At 40.2% G+C, this 17,562-nt stretch overlaps 1 protein-coding gene across 5 annotated transcripts in view; it reads right to left on the bottom strand.

The window, feature by feature from the left end:
• DTNBP1 (dystrobrevin binding protein 1) overlaps positions 1-16,346 on the bottom strand; it is a 46,672-nt gene extending 30,326 nt beyond the window's left edge. Inside the window, exons 1-7 of one of the 5 annotated variants that reach the window (XM_033154638.1) lie at positions 16,096-16,346; positions 13,643-13,693; positions 13,295-13,345; positions 12,163-12,223; positions 10,103-10,235; positions 7,519-7,651; positions 3,227-3,249 (exon numbers count right to left, since the gene is read on the bottom strand). In XM_033154638.1, coding sequence (XP_033010529.1) covers positions 3,227-3,249; positions 7,519-7,651; positions 10,103-10,235; positions 12,163-12,223; positions 13,295-13,345; positions 13,643-13,693; positions 16,096-16,151 — 508 coding nt within the window. In that variant the 5' untranslated portion in view covers positions 16,152-16,346. Of the gene's footprint in view, positions 1-3,226; positions 3,250-7,518; positions 7,652-10,102; positions 10,236-12,162; positions 12,224-13,294; positions 13,346-13,642; positions 13,694-15,737; positions 15,760-16,042; positions 16,062-16,095 lie in introns of those variants that run through there. The other 4 variants (XM_033154641.1, XM_033154640.1, XM_033154643.1 and 1 more) reach the window with 4 other exon arrangements.
• Positions 16,347-17,562: the final 1,216 nt, after the last annotated feature.

Below are 17,562 nucleotides of genomic sequence, written 5' to 3'. Positions count from 1 at the left end.
GAGAAATAAAATTAACTATTATATGAAACTAGGAAGTCAGAAATATATATTTACTATTCATCATCATTGTAGTTTACAACAGCGTTGCCCAAATACACACAGTTGTACAACTTTATCATTAACTTTATTTTCTAACCCTTTCTATATCAAATGATCTAAGAGCAAGTTATAATCCATAAAATAACATAAACCATAAATGACAAAAATCAATACAGTCATAAATATAAATTAAATATAAATTAATCCTTGGAATATCAAAAGCAACCAGTTCCTACATTGAGTTTTAACATATGCCAGTGACGCCGTTCTCCTCTTGTCAGGGAATGGCACATTCAGACAGCAACCGGGACATCCCAGAAGACATGCAAGGCACTGAGCAGTCGTACCTCGGAAGTTGAATGGAATCTGTTCAGGAGGTCTGTTCGACTTCCAAAACATTCGGAAACTAAGGCGCAGCTTCCAATTGGCTGCAGGAAGCTCCTGCAGCCAATCAGAAGCCGCAGAACCCACATTGGACGTTCAGGTTTCAAAGAACTTTCACAAACCGGAACACTCACTTCCGGGTTTCTGGCATTCAGGAGCCAAAACTTTCGAGTCACAAGGCGTTTGACTTCTGAGGTACGACTGTACTCTGCATAAAATTTAATTGTCAGCAGCAAAAAAAATCAGTACAAACAGCTCAAACAGAGCTGTAGCTAATGGCCCCCAAATACTTGAGTGAATAGCCAGGTCTTAACTTAGTGCCAAAATAAAACTAATCGCAGTGCCAATCAGGCCTCCAAGGGGGCAGGGAAATTCCACAACTAGGGTGTCATAACAAATAGACTGTCTCCCACAACTCCACATAATGCCCAGCTTTCAGAGGTGGGATGCGGAAAAAGACCCCATTCCCAATAGACCTCTCTAGGCCGAAGGGTATAAAGAGAGCACACTCCAGGAAACATCAAGGTCTGAAGCTCTTTAGAACTTCGATGCCAGCACTAAAACCTTGAAATCAAATGGAAAACATACCAGGTCCTAGGACAGATAATTAAACAGTCAGCCTAGGAGCACTTAGAAAAGGATGCTGTGATTACTAAGAGCAAGCATGGGTTTACAAAAAAAAAAAAGTCATTCCAGACTAATCTTATTTCTTTTTTGCTTGGTTGGAGTTACTTGCTTGATGGATTAGGAGAATGCTGTGGAAGTAAAGCATATTGATTTCAAGTAAGGCTTTCAACAAAGTCCCCCAATATATTCTTTTGTAGGAGCTGGTAAAATGTGGGCTAGACAATGTTACTGCTAGGTGGATTTGTAGCTGGTTGACTGACTGAATACAAGACTGTTCACCAATGATTCTCTGTCATCCTGGGAAAAAGGGGACAAGTGAGGTGCTGCAGGGTTCTGACCTGTGCGCAGTGTTGTTACAACATCTTTATCAATTACTCAGATGAATAGAGGAAATTTGCAGATGGCACCAAGCTGTGAGGGGTTGTTGAGAGAATCTTTATTGTGGTCCAAAGACCCACAGAGTAATTTCAAAACAAAATACAGTTAAGACAGCCATCCACACAAGAAAGAGAAACCAAGGCAGTCATTTTGTTTTGTCTTAAGCATGATAATCTTTGTTTCTTATAACTTCTGAAAGAAACTTTGCCACAACCAGTGTAATATCATTAGACCTGTCATCCAAAAGATATTTAATATGGGAGGCTTCAAATTTTCCTGGCAAATTTGCCAGCAGGGGTTTAATCAGTTGGTCCCTTGCTTGCTCGTACTGCCCACAATGCAGTAAGATATGCTTCATACAATCGACGTCCTGAGAACATAAACAAAGCCTATTCTGATAAGGGATGCCTCTCAGTCTACCATTTAGCACTTCTGATGGAAATACATTTAGTCTGGCTTTGGTAAATAAACGCCAATAGGTTGGTACAGACAGTTTCCTAAGATATGAGGGTATCTGAAAGGCGTGCCCATATTGGATACCTGAGGGGTAGCTAATGCCTCAGAAAGAGAATCAGGATTCAATGCGAGCTTACCGAATTAAAGAACTGGACTCAAACTAACACAATGAATTTCAATACACAGTCCTGGGATCCTCCAGCACTAACTCCAAGACTACCTTGGTCAGGAGGGAATTCTAGGCAGCAGGATGGATGGTACTGCAACAGTATCCCTATTATCTCTCTATGGTTCAACATGAGGTACAGACCCACATAACCTCTTAGCAGAATGGATGTGTCTCCTCACAAGGAAGATAGACTCACTGTGGATTCCTGTGGCACAAACCCTGGCTAACCCCCCCCCCCCAATCTGTTTTGATGCTGAATTGGGTACGCAGGTAGACAAAGCTGAATTGGATCAATTCCATCCAGCCTGTCCATCCAGTTCTCAATAATACATGTCAGGGCAGCCCCCAATGGACTGACCTGACATTTAGCTGCAGCACTAGATCAGAGGGCAGGTTGAATATATAAGCACTCTAAATTCTATGCAACAGAAGACAGCTATGATATATGCCACTGACTTTCAAAACTCAGACCTAGAAGATTATTTTTAAAACATAGTTTATATTGTTCACTCTATAATGCAAGTATTAATAATAGCACAGAATTATATTTACCTACTCTTTGGCCATCTACTAATACAGCCTGAGTTTAAAGCTGTCATGACAAACAAGACATTTTCAATACCAAGCTAAAACTATGTGGCATTTTACATAACGTGCCACATGTTATCTGTTGAAGTTAATTGACTGTGTTATGCAATAATAAAATCACTCACTTAGCTAAGCAAAATCACACATTCAGCAACTGCTAACAATTTTTTAATTTTTTAATATTTTGTGCCTCACACATTTTGTTTCAACAAGTTGTGCATCAGCAGGAAAAACACTGCCACACTATGGACTAGCAGTCATCCACCACAGGCACAATGCCCACATGCAACATATGCTTAACAGCATTCAACACCTCAGGCCAGTTGGGAGGCTCGCTGTTTATTAACTTTACTGCCAGCATATCAGCACAACAGAGCATTACTTATTTACTTCAACAAGAAACATATATGGCCAGGAAGACAGAGTAAGACACTTGTTTGCATTATGGTAGCTAAAGCTGATCTGCAGAACTGGTCTGCCAGAAGTTACGCAGTGCAATACAGAAACTAAAGTGAAATAGATATCATTTGTTACATTTGATTTTGTAAAAGTTGTCCTAAGGGGTGGGGGGAGGATTTGAATTACCTTTGAAGATCTCAAGTTCTTTCCTGTAAAAGGGGAGAGGGAAACAAAACAAAATGCATGATCACAAGTTTAGCTGCACAAAACATTTTGTCAGCAACAGGAAAAGAATGTAAGGTTGCATGATTTTTATAAGTATGTTAAGTATGTAAGACTGCTTCTCATAATCAGGGTGTGTAAAACAGCAATATTACACACAATAAATTCATCTCAAGTCAATCAACAGTTGATATATTTTATTCCCACTGCCTGAAAAAACAGCTTTGAATGAACAATATAACCAATTAATCTGTGCAAGAATTTAAAAGCAAGTCATTTGAAATAGTTTAAGTATGTTTATCAAGTTCTAAAAAGTGCTTTCAATTATTGGTATTATTAATTCAGAGACAACATAAGTCATATATCCAATCATATTAATAAAATAAGTATAAACACTACTCTAAATGAACTTCAGAGTTGAAGGATTTAGTATAAATTCTACATTTTATCATTTATTACTTGTAGAAAATTGTATGCATGATAAAACTGTAACAAATTGCTTGGGAGAAAGATGAAGTTCTATAATATAAAGAATGGTAAAATACAGTGTCTTAGAGCCCAATGTACCTGGACGGCTACATTCAGAGAGATGGAGAAGCAATAGAGGGTGCTGGTTTCTACAAACATCCACCAAAGAAATGCTTTTTCTCAAGATCAATATTAGCAATGCTTAATCAAGGACACAGTGGCACAGTGCTCATTTCTACATAATAAGGTAAACCTTTTCCAATGCACCCTTTCTGATTAACTGTAAATAATTCCAGCCTGCTTCAAGTGAATATATAACATACAACATTCTTTGACGGAAGTAATCTGAGGAGCACCCATTCTCTCAAGAGAAATCTCAAAGGAATTACTGGCAATTAGATTATAAAACAAAACAAGGCTGTGTCTTTCAACAAGCTGGAATTCCTATATTTAGTGCAACACTGAAAACTAGCATATATTGACTCTGCAGCAATGTCAAATCAGGAACGTTGCCAATAGGCACAGCTGGCATTAGCGAATGTCATCTTCAAGTGAACAGTAGTTTTTTAAGCAAGGAAAAAAGGTTCAAGTCAGAAATGAATATTGAAATGAATTTAGCTATGTGATATATTTAAATTCTTTTGTTTCATATGTACAATTAATATAACAGGACAGAGGAATAGTGATAGGTTGTTTTGGATTTAGAGGGGGCTCAGGTTCTAAACCCTGATTATTCACAAAGGTGATGCAGTAAGTATATCTCAACCTAATCATAGCATTGTGGTGAAGATTGGATAAAAGTCCAATATAAATCACTCTTAGGCTGGGAATGAGGCCCCTTGAACTCATGTGTGGCTTCAAGAACACTTACTTTCTCCTTGCCTTGAGCACTTCAGGTAAGGATAGCTTCTCTCCTTTGGATAACTCACATGGATAATGAACACCAGATAAGGATTATATACTCCTGCTCAGTCACCCTAAACTGGTGCTGCTACCTTTCTATTTCTTTAAATAACATACATTATCCTGAGTAGAGGGATGGGCTCTCCTCATGCCCACAGCCTGCTGATTAAATTTTAATCAGTTATGCCATCTTAAATTTATTATGGAATAACCTTTTGTACACCACTTCATCAGGTGCATGGAATAGCACAAAATTCTCTGTGGTTTTTGCTGCAACAGACTAACATGCACTACAGTTTCCCTGCAATGTCCAAACCTGAAAACTGTGATTTAAGCACACCATACCAACTAGGATTGATCATGGTTCGTATACAGTACTTGGCAGACTTTGGATTGTAGGAAATCAGTTTCCTAGTGTGGACTTTATAGGGAAACTGTGGTTTAACATGCAGATGGTGCATGAGGAGGTGGCAGCCTGTGAATTTATCCCTACTGGAATGGAAAACTAGAGTTTCTTGAGTTGAGAATGTTACATCTGAACTGGGTAGGTGGGTCACCTTAGAAAAAAGCCTCATTTGTCTGGTATCTGAATAGGTGTTGCAATGTGAGATAGAAAACAACTACATCTTCCTCTGTTATAATACAAGCATCTCAAAAAACATTATAAAAGGGAAGATTTGTGTATACAGTGGTACCTTGGGTTAAGTACGCTTCAGATTAAGTATGCTTCAGGTTAAGAACTCCGCTTAAGAACAGAAATCATGCTCTGGCGACGCAGCAGCAGCAGCAGCAGGAGGTCCCATTAGCTAAAGTGGTGCTTCAGGTTAAGTACACTTCAGGTTAAGAACAGACCTCCGGAACGAATTAAGTACTTAACCTGAGGTACCACTGTACTATGTTCTCTCTTGAATGGCAGTTAATAACATTTGACAATAATGTATCCCATTAATTGAGTTCTCTCTCAAATTATTAGAATTGGTTGGTAAGCCAACGGTCATTGATAATAAAAGGCCTTCCTTGTTCTGTACAGTGGTACATCAGTTTAAGAACAGCCCTGTTTACGAACTATTTGGTTTACAAACTCCGCAAAACCTGAAGTAGTATCCTGGTTTGCGAAATTTACCTCGATCTAGGAACGTAATCCGAACAGTGGAAGGGCACCAGCGGCGGGAGACCTCATTAGGGAAAGCGCACCTCGGTTTAAGAACGGACTTCCGAAATGATGTATAGATGGTATTTAACACCTGTAAAACTTGCAAAAATGTATCGTACATCTGATAACAAATGTTGGAAATGTAAGGAACATGAAGGGACCTTTTACCACATGTGGACGTGCCCTAAAGTAAAAGACTTCTGGGAAAAGATTTATAATGAGATGAAAAAAGTGTTGAAAGACACTTTTGTAAAAAAAACCAAAAAAACCCGGAAGAGTTTTTACTGGGAATAGTAGGTGAAGAAAAACCCAAAACAGACTTAACATTCTTTATGTATGCCACAACTGCTGCGAGATTATTACTGGCCAAGAATTGGAAGACACAGGAAATACCAACAATAGATGAATGGCTAATGAAGATGATGGACTTTATGGAACTTGCCGAACTGACTGGAAGACTCCACGATCTGAGAGAAGAGATGGTGAAAGAAGATTGGAAGAAATATAAAATTTATTTGAATAAATATTGTAATATTTAGAGTTACCTTAGGAAGTAATAGGTTTTTGCTATATCCTTTCTTATTAAATTAGTTATATGTTTTAAAAGTATATTGGTTAAGAAGTTAGATTATAGAAACTGCTGATTAATGTTAAGGAAATGAAATTCAGAGAGTGGGGACTGAGGGAAGTCCCCTAACAATGTGAAGAACTAATTATGTGTGTAAGACGAATCTATTGTTTTCCTTTTCCTTTTTTATTTTTGTTTTCCCTTCTTATATTAATTGTATAATGATATTTGCTCTAAAAATCTTACAAAATCAATAAAAAGTTATTTTAAAAAAAAAAGAACAGACTTCCGGAACCGATTAAGCTTGTAAACCGAGGTACCACTGTATAAGTAATTTTTCACTCTGTTATCCTCCAATTTTGTTCATCCGGTTGCATCTTGAGATTTTACCTCCAAGAGTTCACCATCTTATTTGGTGTAAATTTAATGCAAAATTCCAGCTCTTCTCTTCAAGGGTATAAGCCCTACAATGCAGATCACCTCACTAATGTGTCTCCAGAGTATGTCAAAATATGTCCTTTAGAAATCAAATAGCTTAGCTGCAATTCTAAATCCAACTGGCCTGCTAATTAAATCAAACCAGACTAAGTCATGATCACTTGATCCAAGTTTATTCCCAACACCATTTATCTTATCCTCACTATATGTCAGCAGCAAACCAGACACTACCTTTTCTCCCAAGAGGTGAATGACAACTTGATGAACCAATTTATCATTTTGCTCACCCAGAAATAGCTGGTCCCTGCCATTGCTAGAAGCATTTATTTTTTCATCTGTACCAAACAAATGGAGTCCACAATTACTATGTAATGCCCTTTACTATGAATCAGAGCAATGTTGACAGAAGATGACTAATAAGGCAAATCAAGTCACTGCAATTAGTAGAAGACTGAAGGCCTAAAATACCCAAAGTGAAACTTTTTCTAGCACATATTCAGCACAATCTTAAGCATGCTTAGTCCATTCCACATTCAATGGGGCATAAGATTACAACCTGAATCTGAAAGCCAACTGCAGGCAGATAATTCCTTTTCATGAAGGATTCTGGGACCTAAAGTTTCCATTCTCAGACAAGAAGATATCTAAGATGAACATATTTGCACAGAAAGAAGGAATTCAATCAATAATATCAAAAATAAATCATTAAAATCATAATAAACTCACCGTTTAGTCTTTTTGTAATTTTCAAGCTGTAGTACTTGCATATGCTTGTATCTTTCCAATTCACACTGTCCACAGAGGTCTTCAAGATAAAGTAAATGATTTTCCATTTCCTTAAAATTTGCTTCCAGTTGGACTATGTAACAAGATGTTCAAATATCAAAATAGGCAAACCATTAGGAACATAATTTGTGATGATTTTAAAGAAAATTTTGCTTATCTTGGCAAACAAGTGATGTCTCAAAACTAATCACACTGATTGGGGATATGGCCAATGAGGAAAGAAGGTTCCTCTTCCCTCCTTTTCCCTTCACACCAACACTCTCCCTCGATACTGGCCTAGGCTTCACTGAACAATCACTACATGAAAGAAGATCCATGTAGAAAAATCTAGTGACTTTATTCCATAAACATCCTAAGGTGCAACATCCTATGGAGCACACACAAGAAGGACCCAGTAGTCACCCATCACAGGGAGCAATCCCTTTCCACTCCACAACACTTATCAAGATGGTGTATGGAGAAAGAAGCAACACAGACCATCTGTGCATAGCTGCCAACTTTTTCCTTTTTTTAAGGGAAATTCCCTTATTCCAAATAGGATTCCTCGCAAGAAAAGGGAAAAGTTGACAGCTATGCATCTGTGTCACACACACCCCAACAGCATTAAACAAAATTTAGTGCCCCGTTATTGCCTGCCCTACTCATGTGGTTGTGAAATATGGTGAGTGTTCATAGGCTCTTTACAGCATGTTACAATTGCATGGTTTATGATGATGATCATCATTGTTCTTACCAACAATTCACAGCTCCTTATTATTGCATTATTTTACTTGCGCAACTGTTAAACTTTATATCCATGTTAATTGTACAATATGTTTTTGTCTATTTAAGGAACTGAGGAATCATTTAAACCCCACATACTGTTTGAGTAGGTTTTTGTACTTACAATGTAGGGTATTTGATTATTTACATTAAACTATACCATTCAACAGGAAACAAGCAGTCTCAATAAGGGCAGGATCTTCTAAACTTGCGTGCTCCACATATGCTGTGACACACACATATGCTACACCCCAACACACACCATGGTTAGGCTGAAAAAAACCACTTCAATAGGTTCCAATGAAATGAAATCCAATCAATTCCAATCAAATGAAACCAGTTGGTTAGGTTATTTTTAATCTTAGTTGCTGGGGGGAGGACACAATATTCATGGAGAGTGCAGCTTGCGGGAAGGGGGGTTAACCCTACAAACCGCAGCTGCAATCCCCATTAATATCACCCCAAGCAATTAGGCATAAAGCTAAAATGATTTTTCCCAAGCCTAATTGTTTTTTGAAGGGGTGAACATAAGCTGGCTTTCATGTGGTATGTGCTGATGAGTCACACTGTATGCATATAATAAATGCAATGGTGTGGGGGGGTACATGCAATATGATTTCTGGCCATGCTAACTCTTGTTTTGGCCCCACCCACCACTGGCATGCAGTCCCAGACGATTGGCCAAGAGGGAATGTGGTCCTCAATGCTCCCCTCTTCCTCAAACTAGATACTGTAGTGATTTCTGGAAAAGTAGCAATTGAGCACCCCCTAGTGGAGACTTTAGAAAACTCCAGTCAGTTTACATGACCAGGGGCCCTATTTTTTTACTACCTACAATGAACTTTACAAAAGCCAAGCATTTGCCAATTTACCTATACTCTTTTTTTCAATTGTCCTTTAGAGAGCTTTACAAATAGCAGAAAAACAACTTCTCAAATACTAAAATAATGGCACCAGAGAAGATATCTTATATGATCAAAATTAACAAATGTATATCGATTAACCCCAGGAAGGTAGCAGAAACTTGGAATCAGTGTCTTCAGGAAATACTGAATGAGAGGAAGATTAACAGATTGAATCTTAATCAGACAACACAGACATGCTGTTAGTTGGGAATCTATCTGATTTGGATGGAGATATATAACCCGTTCCAGATGGGACTGCACACTTCCTGAAGAATGAAGTACACCGCTTGATGCAGGAGAAGTGGTTCTCCTGTATCCAATTTTAACAATAGATGCCTACATGGCATTTGCAGCTAAGGCTAGCTCTCTACATTAGACTTCCCTTAAAGACAATTTAGAAATTGAAATAGGGTGACCACATATTTGAATAGAACACTGGTTATCAATTTGTGTCTGGACTCAATTGAAGAAGCTCATGCTCTGGGACGCAACTATTTAAAGAAACACCTTTGCCCACATGCATACATGAGATTAAATATAACGTTCCAAGTCTTGCTCTTTTATCTCCCAGGGTACCAGAGACAGGACTTTTCTGCAGCAACACCTCAATTATGGAACTCTCTCCCTAGGGAAATCTGGCAATCCTCCTCCTTCTGTGCCTTGAAACATTCCTAAAAAGCATTATTATGAATAGTTTTAATTTTTGTATGCCAACTCTTATTTATCATACCTTTAATATACCATAATTAAATTTTTAACTGTGATGTTTTAACATTTGTATATTCATAATTTAGGGGAAAGCTTCCTAAAAGGTGGGACAAATCTTTAAATAAATAAAGCAGCACACACACACTTACTCAAGCTAGTGGTTGTAGATTCTAAATCTGCTAAAAAACCTGGAATTTGCTGGAGCTGTTCCTGAAGTTCTAGGAGACTGCTTCTCTTCTTCTCCCAGTGAGCAGAAAGCATCACAACTTCACTATCCACCAGCTGCAATGTTTAAATCCAAGGATAAAACTAACATTATTAAATTTATTTTAACTCTCCAAACCTCTAAAGCTCATGAGTCAGCTGTCAAAGCCTTAAATAGCTACACATTTCAATTCACAATATTTTCAGTGCAAAATACAGATAAAACAGAGATTTCAAATAAAACAAAAATACTAATCAAAGTTATGCTAATGTACCATACTAAATATTTTTCCAAGTTTGCAAAAGTATTCTTCAAGACATACACCTGGCCATGGTCTCTCCAAAAGTGAATGGATGTCATTTACTTTGAAATGCGAATTCTGATTATGAGCAACTCTCAATATAACATTAATTTTAACACTTTGCATTTACCGGTAGTACTCCAATAACCCAGTCTATTCAGTCAACTCTTTATTTCAGGGATGGGGAACCTTTTTCAGCCTGAGGCCACATTTTCTCGCAGGCAACCTTCACAGTGGTAGGTGAGGCAGAGCCACAAATGTGACTCTTATTCAACAGAATACTCCATTCCATCCATGCAAGAGTTAAAAGTCTACACACACACACACACACACTTCTTTGCCTTCCATTCCAGCAAGCAAGAGTCATTATCATAGTACAAGATACATTCCAGCCAGGCAAAAGCACTTAAGGAGATACAAAGCAGGGCCAGTGAGATACATGACCCAGGGGAAGGGGGTGTGGGGCGCTTGGAGAGCCACATTTGGCACCTAGGCCTGAGGTGCCCATTAACATATTCATGTCTTTCCTTTTAACAAGGCAAACCTTTGCAGCTGTAAAAGTTGAGACAACTGTGTTTTTTTTGAAAAATATTGGAACAATAGATTTTAACTGAGAATACAATTGTAAATTCAGGTATCTAATCAAAGTTTATGCCAATTCAGCAATTATTTCTGCTACACATTTTAAAGTTTATAAAACCTTCTGCTGAAATTTCAGTTAGATATTTGGCATTCTGTAAGTATCCAAGGCATGCCACAGCTTAGAAAGCCAGCAAATCATGAACATGGAACTCCTTGACGTTGTCATCAATACTGTAAGTTATGTTTAATTCTATAATATATTTTGACATTTGAAGCCTAATATATTTAACAGGAATATGCCAAAGAAAAGTATATTTATGTACAATTTATGTGTTTTACTTACAGAAACAATATATAATGAAGCACAACTAGGTTCTATTTGCAAATAATCAGATTGATTTGAGTTCTGATTTGATGACATGTGGCTATATTCTTATTGCTCTTAAACCAGTTCAAGAAGCAAATGTATATGAACAATTTAATTTTGTTGGTGTACATCTTGAATTTTGCAAAGGTTTTTAATTATTACATTAGAATCCTACCCTTCCTCCAAAGCCCCCTATTAGTATTAATTTAGAAGCATGGTGAAGATTTACAGCTATGTAGCCCACATGCTCCCTAGGAATACAGACATATCAATTTGCAGGGACCTGTACAACCCCATTATTCTGTGAGTAGCATGGCACTTCAATTTCCCTGCCATGTACATTTGTGTGAACACAGCCAAGCACTTCAGCTGAACATCCATCAAAGTCAAGTGAAGGTGTGGAAGTGCTGGATGGTTGCCTGCAATTAATAATGTACTGCATGTGGGGGATGAATAAACTAAGGCTCCTCTAGGTAAGGCATGCATGTTGCAAGCACGTGGTTTGTCTGGGCCAGCAGAGAGGTAGAGGGGGGGTGGGGGGTGATTTTCAGCTGACATGGATGGAGCTGCATTCTACATAAAATACCAGGTTCCCAGTTAAGGAATGCTGATCAACGTTCAGGATTCTTTCAAACAAATGTTACATGGTGAATTCTCATTTATATGAGAGAGATGTGTACCTTCCTAAATGCAAAATACCTAAACAACTGCAAAAAACAAAATGTTTGAATGTTAGTTTCTGTAAATGTTTTACCTCTCCAGCTTTTGCACATTCTTTTGCTCCTCTGTGAAGAGTTGCCCAAGTATCTTCATATCTTCACAAAAGAAAATAGTGATATCATTGGACTTACACTTAAGGTTATGGCCCACAAGCTCACCTAGCTGTCCTGAACCAAAGTGCTTATCGTATTTTCCGGCGTATAAGACTGGGTGTATAAGACGACCCCCAACTTTTCCAGTTAAAATATAGAGTTTGAGATATACTCAACCGCAGATTCTCCACCCGGCATATAAGACAACCCCCGACTTTTGAGAAAATTTTCCTGGATTAAAAAGTAGTCTTATATGCCAGAATATACAGTATTTGCTGTATATAAACAAAAACTGTTTAAAATGTATTAAGTCAAACAATCTTGAACTCAAAGCACTCGGGTTGTCAAGGCTTAGAAAGCAAGCATTTTTTTCAGAATTTTGCAGAGATTAATTGCAAAGTTATATTCACATCTATTTGGTAACAAGTATTACTGAGGATTCTGCAGGATTGCATCTTAAGATCACAATATGAAAACATGTTTATATTTTAAAACTCCCATTAGCACTGGAGCCTTACCCAGAAACCACAAGGTCTAAAACCTGGGCCAATAACACAACTTATAAATGAAAGCCAAATTTCTTACATAAGCAGTTACCCATCAGAGTTAAACAAGGCTTGGAGGGGTTCGAAACTGCTGAACCATTGCCAGAAACAAACCACACATTCACAAATAAAACATAGAAGAATGAAAAATCCTTAATTTTCCTTAAAAACAAGGATATGGTTTCCCTATCTTCATCTTAGCTATGCTTAACCAGGCTGCACTACCAATAGTGTTTGTGCTCAAGCCCCACTGAACTCAATGGGACTTATGTTTTTAGAAATGCATACTAAGTTTTTTGTTCTCCATATAAGTAACAAAATGCTAACCATACTAAGGTATCAATAGGATAAATGAAAACACTGACTTTTAAAAAGAATTAATTGTTTTCTACTGAATATTGAAGTAAACAAGGGGAGCAAGGCAATGTGCTACAGGATCTCTCCTTACTGACTACATCCATGCCTCCAGAAAAATAAAATGAATTATAAATAACTGAAATTCAACAGGAGTTTAAATGACAGAATTTACTTGCTCAGTAAGAGTAATCCAGCAGAAAACTCTGGTGAACACTGTATAGTCCTGTAATAAAAAATAACAGAATGTGTTAGTTAAATGTTGAAGTCCTACAGTACTTTTCTAATTAATATTTAGATCACAAAGCTACCTTTTTTACATTGCTCTTGCAAATATTCACAATTACACAACAACCTATACTGGAAATTTTCAAAAAAAATAAACAGAAAACCTGCTAATATGCGCTTCTTAATGTTATTCAGTAGAACAAACTATTTGTTATGCCATGTAAATGTCATGTAATAAATTGGATTTTGCGTATGCAATTTTTATAAAGTATAATTTAAGAATATCCAACAGCACCTCTGCTTGCTTATTTTAGCCTCTCTTGATTTGTCGCTCAAGGTCTTCAGCCTAAAACACACACAAAGGAAAAGCAGTGAGACTCAAAATAAGGCAATTTATTGAGGTTTATTAAGTGTTTCCTGCTTCTTCTGCATTTCTCCTGCCACCTATAAACCTCACTGGATATATCAGTGCAGCTCCTCCACCTATTTTGATACTTTTCCAGCCCCCGATTTCTCTGGTATCACATAACTCCATGCCACTTAGTCAGCTTAAACCATGGAGCAGGGAAGGACTGTAAATAATTAAAAGTAAATAAATAAAAATGCTTAACTGACAAATCACATCACAGATAACTCATTTCTGCCCTACCTAACATAAAGCCTGCCCCTCATCCTGGCTACACCCATGAAAGAGGGCCTGTCACATTATAAGCTTGGTGGAAATTCTCATGCTAGCCATTAGTAAATCAAACATTGTAATGTACCCAGGCACGCTAATGACTCAGGCCTGGGTACACTAGCAGGTATACTCCAACTTTCCCATTATATCCAAAGGCAACAAGAACATAGCTAGATTCCATATATGAACAAGAAGAGAGGTAGCTGGTGGTGCTCACTGGTACTGGTAGGGCAGAGATCAGGAGACCAGAAGTATAGCATGGGGGAGGGGGGAGTTCATGGGGGCCATGGCCCCAAGTGTAATTTTGTGAGGGGGTGCAAACAGGCGCCCTCACGACAGTCCCCTTTGAATGAGAAGCTGAGCCTTGGCTGGGCGCTTGTGCCTGGCCGCAGCTCCGCTCCACTCCTGGGTCAGGCTTGTCCCAGGGGAGGAAAACATGAGAATGGGTGGCAATGCTGCTGCACAGCTTCCTCGGCAGCAGCAGAGAGCAGCTCTCTTCAGCTACGACAGGGCGCGTCCAGCCACAGCGGCTCTGCCACCAGGTCATATCTGACCCAACGGCAAAGAGCAAGAGAGTGGGCAGCAACGATGCCACCCACCCTTCTGAGCCACAGCACGCCTTGCACCCAGCCACCACCAGGTCAGGCTTGATCAGGCAGCAGAGAGCAGGAGTGTGGGCAGCAATGATGCCGCCCACCCTCCTCAGCCAAAGCGCTCCTTGTGCCTGGTTGCGGTAGCTCTGCCGCCAGGACAGGCCTGACCCGTGGAGAGGAGGAGGAGAGTGGGGAGCAGCTTCCCCAGCCCTATCCTTCCTTGAACTGTGGCACCCTGTAGGGCACCCTCCATCCCCTGCCCTGGGCAGCACAGGCATACCAACAGGAGACCAACAGTAGGTGGAACCACAGCCAACGCCTGGCAGACCCTATCAATAATATCCCCCCCCCCTTCTCCCTAATGAGTTCCACAAGGGCAACACTGAGACTGCAGAGAAAGAAGCTGACCGGAAGTGTCCCCCCTTGGCCTGATTGGAAGTAAGAGAGACACAGGTGGGAGCAAGGACAGACTGAGGTTGGTGGAACAGTGCCCATTCGCCCAAATAAACAGGGCCTCTCCTGGTAACATGGAAAACAGCCCTTATAAGAGCAATTGGAAACTAGTACTGTATCTTCTATCAGTCTTTTTAAAAAGCAGGCCAATAAAATCACACAAACTGGGGACTGGAAGATGGAGAATACAAAGCATTGCCTGCAACGTTATGAGTCCCAAACCTTGATCATTAACTTTATATATATATATTATGCATTTTTTAAAAAAGGAAAGGGGTCCTATTGGCTGGGCTCTTGTTCCAAAACGAGCTTACCTTACAGGTAATGTACTCTGATAGGAAAGCAATCAGTTGCAACCTAGCAAAAGCTCTAATCCCTTTTTTAAAATAAAAAAAAAACACCGCACGATCAGGTGATAAGCAGCGTGAGTGATTAAAAAACAAACAAACCAACAACAACACGAATTAGCAAGTCCAAAGTTCATTTAGCAACATTGGGAAGGAAGGCGGGACATGGGAAGTGACTCTTATTCAGGACTAAAGTAGCCAAGAACTAATTGACAGCGCGTGGTTTTTGTGCAGCACCCCTGGTGATATTTGCGGTAACATATTAAAAAGAAAACCCGACGCGGGACACGCCACTTGCCCCATCCTCACAACACGCATCTGGTGTCGGTAGTTAGCAGGCAATCCGCCCACAAACGCGAACGCACTTCTTACACCGACACACGACGCGCGTTTACTCCGAAGTAAAGCCCCAGTGAATTCCACCACGGGGCTCATTCCCAAAGTACCTTAAAAGACGCCTCCTTCGTAGGGGGCGTTTTAACCGTAACTTTCCGCAGCAAACCCTCAACGCCCCACGGCACGTCCCTCGTCAGTGGAGCCCCGAAGGGCAGCCCCTCGCGCCCCCTTACTCCGCCAGCAACCCGCCCCGCACACGTCACGCGAGCTCTCCCTTCCCTCAGCACCTCAGGGACTTTCAGAAACTTTATCGCGGCAGCGGAGGCGGCAGTTAACTCACCCCGAGGTCAAATCCTGCTGGACGCTCAGCAGCCGCTCGCGCAGGATCTCGAACATCTTCTCCTACTCCCTCCCCCACCCAACCTCCCCCTCTCGGCCCGCGCAACACAACAAGCTGGAAGGAGGACTCCTCGGAGCCCCCCACTGCGACACCCGGAGAAGCGCGGGACGCGGCTGGGAGGGGGGAGAGGCGGGGCTTCCCGCGAAAGGGCCCAACGGCCACACAGCCCAACCGTCGGCGGTTCCTCCTCTCCTCGCGCTGTGCCTGTCAAGAGAGAGAAGCCCCGCCCACCCGAGCCGCCCAAACCAACCGCTCGCCGGAGAGAAAGGGGAGGAAACGAAGGCCGGCTCGGGTCGCAGAGAGATATACATAGGTATATGTACTGTATGAAAAATATAAGAGTGAAGCGTCGCCTTATCAGGATAGAGAGTTTCCGGGTTTCCATCAGAGAAGTCTCCCCCGGGACGGAAGTGAGAACTGCCCCTCCCCACCATCTATGGACAAGTTTATAATCTAGACGTTATGTTGCTATGAATGGATATATACTTTATATTTTACTTTCTTTGTAATTTTTTTCCCTGGCTGTTTTATTTGATGTTTTAATGTAAACCGCTTTGAGGGTTTTCCCCCCTTAAAAATATAAAATGGCATAGAAGAGATAATATTACTATTATCATTGCCGTTGCTGCTGCTGCTGTTAATAATAATATTGCAGTAGCTTTCACGAGGCCCCACTGCATAGGGTGGTTCCCTCCCACCCACCAAAAAAAAGCAGTCGAAGAGTGAAGTTCCTACTGTTTCACATTCAGCTCTTGTTTGTGTGGGAAATCTTGTTTGCTTGTTTATGCGAATATTCCAGTCCCAAATACGTTTCAGCTGTCACAGCGAAGGGGGGGGGGGACCAGTTCAGAATTCAGAAGTTAAGGCTACGTGTCACTCAACACTTTTTATAGCTCTATCGGCGAGATAGAGCGATCTCTTTCACATCACGCGCGCGGTGACGTCAGCACGTGACTCGTTCTTACTTTAACTAGCAGCTTCTCAGTATTTATCGCAATTGAATGAGCAGGCGCGCGGGACTGAGTCGTTTTAGGCGTACGCATAGAAAATCGCTGTCGTAGGACTGTTGCTAGGATTGGCTGAAGGGTGTAAACGGTGGCAGATACTATTAATTATTACTAGAGCCGTTTGATGGGGAGGCGTTATACTGTTTACTGGTTTTGTTTTTATGTCTAGCCTAAATATTCAGTAGTATTCATCTTGTTGCATCTCTCTGACAGATTAAAACGAAACCATGGAAATGATTAGATGAGAAAACTGCCTAGTATTAATACCTTTGGCCGCTTGCTCTCCAGGGTTTCAGGCAGAAGTTTCCCAGCCCATATAGCAGAGGAGAGTATCAGACTATTTTATAGAGTTTACCCTTCATCAACATGGGGGGTGGAAGATATGTGTTTGCACAATCAT

The sequence above is a fragment of the Lacerta agilis genome, chromosome 7 (assembly GCF_009819535.1).
Source record: "Lacerta agilis isolate rLacAgi1 chromosome 7, rLacAgi1.pri, whole genome shotgun sequence".
NCBI classification, from domain to species: Eukaryota; Metazoa; Chordata; class Lepidosauria; order Squamata; family Lacertidae; genus Lacerta; species Lacerta agilis.
The sequence above is the reverse complement of the archived record's forward strand: the minus strand, read 5'-3'. Positions and strand labels throughout refer to the sequence as shown.